The 8,736-nt window shown below is 38.0% G+C and overlaps 1 protein-coding gene across 8 annotated transcripts in view; it reads right to left on the bottom strand.

Moving 5' to 3' along the window:
• Window positions 1–1,127: 1,127 nt before the first annotated feature.
• Window positions 1,128–8,736, bottom strand: part of WDR25 (WD repeat domain 25) — a 59,103-nt gene continuing 51,494 nt past the window's right edge. For all 8 annotated transcript variants that reach the window (XM_040701256.2, XM_025150903.3, XM_426463.8 and 5 more), the window contains 3 exons: window positions 4,098–4,268; window positions 2,459–2,599; window positions 1,128–2,071 (listed from right to left, as the gene is read on the bottom strand). In XM_040701256.2, the coding sequence (XP_040557190.1) occupies window positions 1,850–2,071; window positions 2,459–2,599; window positions 4,098–4,268 (534 nt within the window). In that variant the 3' untranslated portion in view covers window positions 1,128–1,849. The remainder of the gene's footprint in view (window positions 2,072–2,458; window positions 2,600–4,097; window positions 4,269–8,736) is intronic.

Genomic DNA, 8,736 nt, shown 5'->3' with positions numbered 1-8,736 from the left:
TCAGAAGCATATATCTGGGCTGCATTTAAACATGTAACAGCCCAAGATAAGCTCTTGTAGGGATTAATAGGATGTATTGCATGACTGCAGTGCTGCTCATCCTTCATACTGACACATCAGGTGGCCCCAAATTCTAAAGTGGTGGGAGCACCTTTAGAACTAAAATACCTGGAGGAAAGAAAACAGAGAGACTCTCTTAGGCAATGCCACACAGCTGTGAATCAGCCAGCCCAAATACAGGCAACTACTGCTTTGTTTTCACCTGAAGTCCTTCTGATACTCAGGGAGATGCTCTAGAAGAAGCACATAAACACCAGCACCACAGGTTTAACTAGGAGTAACCCCTCAAATCACAGAGCAGGTTATTTGTTGAAAGGTCCAGCTGGCTTGTGAGCTAGAGACACAGTCAGGAGAAATGCAAAAATCCAGCCTTATGTCAAAAATCTAATTGCCCAACAAGGAAGCAAGAAATAGAGAAAAATAAGTAGTTATTTGCACTACCGCATATGGATCACTAAACTGTAATGCCCTGTGTTAAAACCTATCAAAGCTGTTGCTAAGATGATTAAAACTACACAGTCACAATATTTTGATCCAGATTTCAAACCATATAAAAATTCAAGGATAATTGGAATCATGGTCTCAATACAGGCTTATCACTTACTACAAGCTAAAAGGAACACAGACTACAAAATCAGTGGAGTACATTTTCCTTATTTCTTAATTAGAATCTGCCATTTTCAAGAGTGTTCTGATTTTTGTCCCTGAAAAATACATTTTAATAGAGCATTTAAAAATGGTATATAAAATAAAAATCTCACCTTCCATTCATGCCAATGAAAACAAATCAGAAGACTATAAGATGCTACATACGGATTCTCTATTTGCTGCAGAATGGCCCAGCTACAGTCTGAATGTCAAAGAACATCCCCTGCACAGAATGGCACAAAGACATTTTTTTTTTTTTGTAAATGACAATAAGAGGTATGGAGAAATGCATTGCATTTGCAATAAATCCAGGTAGCATATTAATTGTCCCACTCCCCACATACAGAATCAATTTCATGGTAATCTTGAGTACCGACTTGTGAAGATTAACAGGACTAAAACAATGAAGTACAGACACCTTGTATTGAAAAAAGTTTTATTCTTTTCCCGTTAAAAAAAAAATACTTACACATAGTTTTGTTTTGATTATATACAGTCATAAATTTGAGTTCAAAACTCAATTTCAAATATAGGAATCTAAGGAGCACAGACTTATTGACTTCATAATTAGCTCCAAGTTTTTCCCTTAAAACTGAGAGAGCATTGTACAATAAGCTGGGCTGGTAATATCTTCCTGTTTCCAGAACAGTCAGTCCCACGTGTCCTGTGATCTCCCCTCTCTTGCATGTAAGATGCTGCTTTGACTTGAACTGTATATCGACAAGGAAATATATCATCACTTGACTGGCACGAGTGACAAGGGCAAGGAGCTAAGCCAGTGACAATCTGGTTTAAGAAAGCTAACGTCAAAGCTACATGAGAAGGGCAATAATTTTCTTAAAGTCTAGATTCTCACACCAAAGTTGGGCTAAATAAGCACCACAATATTGACACAAAAAGGGCAGAAATTTGTCACCAGAGCCCAAGGAGGGAGAGAGAGAGAACACTTCTTTGCTCAGCAGCTACTCACTCAATCCTCTTAACTGCATCATGAAAGCATATGTGTAGTGGTCCAAGAAGAAAAGATAACAGTCTCTGCTGCCTATAACACATCACAACAAATATCACATTGCATATCACGGTTTATTCCCTCTGAAACACCAAACCCTTTGATGGATGAAGAGAAAAGTTATTTTGCTTGTTACTGCCAGATCTTGATTTCTCCAGCCCAATCAGAAGTTGCAAGGAGTGATGGCAATACTGGGTGAAATACTGCACTCACACAAGCTTCTCTATGTGCCGACAAAGTACGAACAATCCTAGAAGTATGGTAGTTGTAGAAAAACACTTTGCCATCTGAACTTCCTGTCACCAAAAGTGTTCCATCTGGAGAAAACTCACAGCCCACTGCAAATCCTTCGACCTGTTAAAAAGAAAAATCAATAACAGTGTAACTTCTGATGCTGATCAGGGAAGTTCATTGTGGTACACTGAAGAATGAATATAGTACAAAAAAAAATGCATATTTGAATAAATACGTGCTAAGGACTTCTCCAGGTTTATATTAAGACACATCTATACCATAAACTTATTTAGTCAAGCTACTAAGTATCCGGAAAGCCTTTTAATAACTATTTTCTTCAGAGCATACGTAATTCAAAATTGCACATGGGAAAGCAAAGGAAGGCAATTAATACTAATCATGGATTTATCATCAAGCACTATCAGCAGACATATTAAAACGCACAGGTACTTTGCTCTCTATATCACTTCTGGACTTGGATAATATCATTCTGATGAAAGGAAATACCTTATGCCCTTCATATCTCTTCTTTTTGTTGATTCGGTAAGGTCGCTGGGAGGAAAACAGTGCCACGTAGTTCCCATTTGTCTGAGCAACAAACATAGACTCTCTTGGGTGCAGAGCCAGACTTGGACAAGTGTAACGCTCCTGAAAATAATAATTATAAGTTATTTGTTCAAATGAACTAGGTTATTTTTTGACGAATTTGAAAGACCATAAAGTTATCTCCATAAAGATACTTACTACAATCCACAGAAAGTCTTACACAAAGTCAAATATTAAATCAAATATCTACCCAAATTTTCTACAAATTGATCAAAATCCCACCTTCCTTTGCACCATAATTAAACAGCAGAACTGCCAAAGGATAGTACACAAAGTTATTGAGACATCCTCCTTCTGCTCAAGGGTAACTGAAGTTCAAATGTGGAAGCAAATCCTCTTCATCCATACCTCTTCCCACCTGGTAGGGTGGGAAAAGCATCACTGATTTTGTTATGGGGTTTGGAAGGGATGAACTGGGAGGGAAGTTCTGGATATTGCCAGGTACTGGGCACAGAAATCAAATGCTGTTAGGCATTGTACCTGGTTGACAAAGAACTGCAAGCTTTGGGGGAAACTGAGTCTAACTGGAAGGGTTCAAACAGTGTAGAAGAGGGCAAAAACTGTCCAGTTCAGAGATGCTGTCAGCACGCAGAAGGTGGACTGCATGTATTTGCTGTTTGTTCCTTTGTTAGTGGATAGGGAGGTTGTTATGAAAGACAGCCTTCTTTGATTTTGAACCTGACTGCTCCTGTACTTTATTTATTTAGTGCTCTTTTTTTTTTTTTTCTATTGCTGATTCAGGATGATAAAATATTTAATAGCAGACAAAGACATAACCATGGAAATTAAACATGAAGCAATCCCATTAGATCACCTACTACACGTCCTTGTCAATAGAGAACTGTTCATTCCAGCCAAAAGGCATCTGTATACAATCCAATCATATTATATTACATAAGATATTAGACTTGGGTTTTCAGAAAAGACCCAGGGAGTTGGAATTATCTATTAACTTCCTTAGTAATCTCCTTTGAAGCTGTCAGCTTTTCTAGACAATTTAGTCCATTAAATATCTTGCTTGGACAGATTACTGAAACACTCTACCTTCATTGATAAAAGTAAATTTTGCCTCTGTGATTAAGTCATACAAGATATCAGTATGTATGTATCAGGTTGCTGTTATTATACAAATATTAAATTTAATTTGTCAATAGTCTTCATTCCAGCTAATTAAAAATGTATCATTTTGCTATCCTAGGAGGAGTGTAGTAAAAGAAACGTGGTGCTACAGCAACTATAGTCAGTGGTAAGCTAAAAGAACACTGCAGAGTTCTTGCCTAAGCATGGCTTAGATGTTAGTGAACTAGCAATGAAAATAAATACCTTAACACAAGGAGATCTATCAAGTTTTCCAGGTGGTTTCTAAAGATTAAGTAAATGTTGTTAAAATATGAAAATAAAGCACCCTGCAATTAATGTTTAGAGCAATTATACAATGATCATATGAAAAAAGCATAAGTTTTTCTTTCATTCTAAACATTCATTCTGACAACCATGAAAAACTATCAGGACCCAAATAATAATAAGTTGTTAACCTTACATGAAAAATCTGATTGGAAATTTTTGCAGCACTTAGGAAGTCCCATGCAATGATGGTACGATCAGCTGAGTCTCGGCTTACTGCATCTGTGCTTGTAAGAAACTCTTTTCCTTCAGGAAGAAAGAGTATATCCAATATCTGTTGTACTGCAGCTTTGTACACTCTTGTCACCTAGTGAACAAGAAAGTTTGTCAGTTTGAGACAGATTAGAAGAGCATCATAGTCTATGTTCTTGGTATTAATACCTATCTCCAACCAATTATATATATTTTTAACATGTAAAAAATATTTTATTTTTAAATATTGAAGTGCTAGCATATCAAGCAGTTCGGTAATGTATGTAAATAGTTCGGAAACCGGAAAATTACATGAGTAGAAAAGAAAGCAGTTTGCATAATTTATACATTATATTTATATATACACACATAAGATTCTTAAGGAATTAGGGTGGGATCCAAAAAGAGCTGTAGATGCTACAGTGCTGTGGAGATGAGCTACACAAGCTCCCTTCTATTTTACAAACTCAGTGTGCTCTGAGGATCAGTTTGGAGAATTCTTCCAGGAAATATTACAAGTTTATCTTTTGGTCTTTTTGTTCTCAAAATCTTCAGCTAGTTACAGAGGCAGGGAAAGGAAAGCAACTATGTCAGCAGGAATTTGCAACTTAAAGGACATGCCAGGAAATAAGCAAATATTCTTGTTGATCATTCTAGATTTAATTGTAAATCACTGTTTATGACAGGGGACTGGAGAATTCAGAACGCTCTCCCAGTCCCATGCTGCTGTGAAGGGAAGCTTGCACATCTACTAGGTACACGCAGGTGTGCTCCTAACACCTCCTTTTTCTCCTTTGCAGAAAATAACCCAGTTCATCAAGGACTCAACCTGACAACCTCTCCTGAAAAAAAAGAAACCCAGGCAGAGTTTGCTCTTCTAAAGTGCTGCCAGAGACAGGGATAGTGGTGACAGCAATGCTGCTGACAAGAAGGTTCAGCGCTTTAAGGACTCAGCAAGCATCCTGCCTTTTTCTGTAGGGAATCAATCCCACGCCTCCTACCAAAGCTCTGGCACAAGGCAGTCAGTGCTGCTGCTAAAACAAAGGCACTTGCAGACACTCTGCAGAGAACAGTGGGCAATGGGAAAAGAGTTGTCAATGCTTAGAAGTATGACTGGGCTCTGGAGTAAATAGTGTGCCTCATGCAACAGCTCCAATTTTGTAATTAATTCACATGAGCAATCTCTATAGAGAAGTTTATGATATGAAAGCAAATACTAAAGTTCTCAAATCACTTTCCCAAATCAAAATACCTCATAAGTATTTCCCTTGTGTTTCCCTGTTGCCTTCTCCTGTTGCCTCAGTGTCAACAGGCTCACTGTCCTAAGAACAAGTCAAGATCCTCTTTTAGGACTTATACCACGGAGGGCTGGATGCATGCAGAAATGAATCCTCAGCCACAGGACTCTGAATATTTCAACAGCCTGTGAAGATCTAAAGAAGTGCAAAAGATTTTGAACTATTCTAAGGAATATATGAATAATTTTAATTTCCTTTCTTTCCAACTTTGTTCATGCAATTCTACATCTGTGTTGTCTACTTTGAATCTTGAAAATCAATACCTTTGATTTCCTTTTCTGATTTACCGCCACTGAAGAGAGACTTCAAGGCAAGTGGCCAGATCAAAGTAGTTCATCTCTGCATATGCTGATCTTTAAAACTAGGACACTGGAAGATCCTTGGTTATTAACATCTGAAACTTTCTTTCCAAGACAGCTAAAACATAACAGCCTCCATTTCCAACACAGCGTTCAGAGGTTAGTCCTTGCAACCTTGTAGAATTACCAACTGAGCAGAGACACCATTTGCAGAGTTGTATTGAAACAGTTCTCAATTTTGTAAGGCATTTCAGTGCCGGCCTAATGTCTGTAACATAGCATGCGGCTGCTGAGTTCAGAGGCCCAGAGCTCACATAGATACCATTAGAACAGATATTTTTAGAAAAAAGAATAGTCAGGAATTGCAATGAAATATCCTAGATTATAACTCTGTTTAATCCTTTAACTAATAGAAGAAAAATAATTTACAATATCAAGCAGCACAAGAACTTCTCAATTCCTTGCCTCAAGCTCTTAATCTATGAGAGTCTGGAAATGTTCAGAACAAGCTGATCCTACTGTAGGGCAGAGAGACACTAGATGATCTCCTGAGGTCCCTTCCAGCTCTGCTTCCTGTGATCTCAGCATGTAGAGGTATGGTAGCAACTGCTCAAAGTGTTTTTCTCAGACTGTGAAATGCAGTTTGGAAACATAATGTTTGCACTTAGTGAAGAGCGTTGGTCATGCAAGTATCCTACGCACACTCCAGTAACATCAATAAGATGTAAACCTGAAGACAAAATATCTGCACGTTTTTCAGCAATATGCCTGCATTTTTAAGATAGAGAATATATAACTGTGTTACTGCACGAGTCAATTTTTCATCCTAGGAATTTGCATAATATGCAAAGCAATTAAACTTGTAAAGCCAAAACTGATATTTGCATATTTATAGCTTCCACTTTGTCTATGGAGAAATCACCATGCATAGCTATTTCTTCACCGAGTTCTAAAAGGAAGCCCATAGTTCATTAGTAAAGTAGAAAATCAAGCTATTTCGTAGGAGCCAAAAAAAAAAAAAAGAAAGAAAAAAGTTAAAAAGCAAATACACCCAACTTATAATGGCTGCCTGTAATATGAAATGGAAAACCATACAGAATCTTAACAGATGTAGGAACTTCAGGAGAACTGAAATAAATGTAAGGAAACTGTCTGAAATCTAAAGAGGGGAGATTTAGTTTGGATATAAGGAAAAGGTCTTTTACAGTGAAGGTGGTGAGGCACTGGGACAGACTGCCCAGAGATGTGGTCCTTGGGACTTTCAAAGCCAGCCTGGACCAGGCTCTGAGCAACTTGATCCAGCTGTGGATGTCCCTATTCACTGCAGGGGAGCTGGACTATAGGTCACCTTTAAAGGTCCCTTTCAACTCTAAGGATTGTAGGATTCTATGGCAATGTGGAAATACTTCTTAAGTTTTGTTGTAATTCAGTATGGCTCTTACATAAACTGCCATCATCAATTCAAACATTCTAATTGCTAACTATTAAATATACCTGCTTGTCTGCTAGTCAACAAAACATCCAACCAAATTTCCCTGCACATCTTAGCTTTATAATAGGAAAATATCATTAGAAAATTAGTATAAAAGACATTTTCTTTACCTGTGACATGTACCTCACAAAAACTATGCAGTTTAATCATCAGAACACGTAATAGAAACTGACTAGGAGAACAATAAATTAATACTTTGAATAGCAGATGGGAACTTGGAATACATAGTATTTAAATTCCCCCGTAAAGACGGCTTTCAGAAGTAACTAATTGTAGCACCACTGCTCTGAATAGTACTCATAATAAAACCTTCTTTGTTCTACCTTAGCCAATAATTCATAACATGCCTGAGGAACTTGGCAGGGGAGGGCATCAGTTTTCCTACCCTGCTGACTTCATTTCATTAATAACAAACTTTTGGTCTTTTTCTATTTTCATATTTACTGCCCATAAGCAATGGAAAACTACAATCCACTTGTTCAAACTACGCACTTCATGGACATAAAATAAATCCTTGTAAAAGGAAGGCCTAATAGTTTCTAGTGTCAACACAAGTCGACATAATAACAAGGATTCTTTACAATAGCAACAGTTCATGGCCGCAGGCATTCAACTAGAAAGGTAATTTAGGCAAATTAAATCATTTTCAAGTAGATTCTTATGGCTCCAGGGATTTGAGAAGCATGCTGTGATGCTGAATTCAAGGTATATATTTTGTACAGATATCTCATAATACTTCTCTACATAAAATATATGCAGTGCCTGTTATTTTGCTTCTCAGGAAGCTCAAAGTCTCCAGACAAGCGCCTCAGCACCTGGGGCCACACCAGTTCTGTGCCTGTCACCCAGGACCTACCCTGTAGCTCACCCTCCTCAAGTTCCTCAAGCTTTAGGCAAGAAAGAAATGTGCCTTCACAGTCATTCCCTGAGAATTAGGAGATAAGGTCTCAGAGAAGATCTATGGTGACAGGCAGATGACTAAACTTTGCTCTGTAGTTCCACACTATCAGCAAAACCACAGCAATGTGACAAACACAACTTATGTTTTTGATTTCCATCTAAAAGCTGCAGCAGCTGCTTTAATCAAAACACATGACAATAGACAGGAAGTAGTAAGTATTTTAACATAAGAATGGCATATAGCACAAAAGAGGTGGGCCTGCATGAAAACCTGTATTTCAACAAGGCCAAGTGCAAGGTCCTACACCTGGTTCAGGGCAATCCCAAATATGATTGCAGTCCAGAAAGCTAATCAAATCCTGAGTTACATCAAAAGAAGTGTAGCTAGCAAAGCTAGGCAGCTAGAGGGCAATTCTCTCCCTCTACTCCATTCTCACAAGACCCTACCTGGAGAACTGCACTCAGGTCTGGAGTGCACAGCATAAGATGTGGATCTGTTAGAGCAGGTGTAGAGGAAGGACATGAGAATGATCAGAGGACTAGAGCATCTCTGCTAAGAGAAAAATGGCTAAGAAAGTTGAAGTTATTTAGCCA

Source organism: Gallus gallus, chromosome 5, assembly GCF_016699485.2.
Source record: "Gallus gallus isolate bGalGal1 chromosome 5, bGalGal1.mat.broiler.GRCg7b, whole genome shotgun sequence".
Lineage (NCBI taxonomy): Eukaryota > Metazoa > Chordata > Aves > Galliformes > Phasianidae > Gallus > Gallus gallus.
The sequence above is the reverse complement of the archived record's forward strand: the minus strand, read 5'-3'. Positions and strand labels throughout refer to the sequence as shown.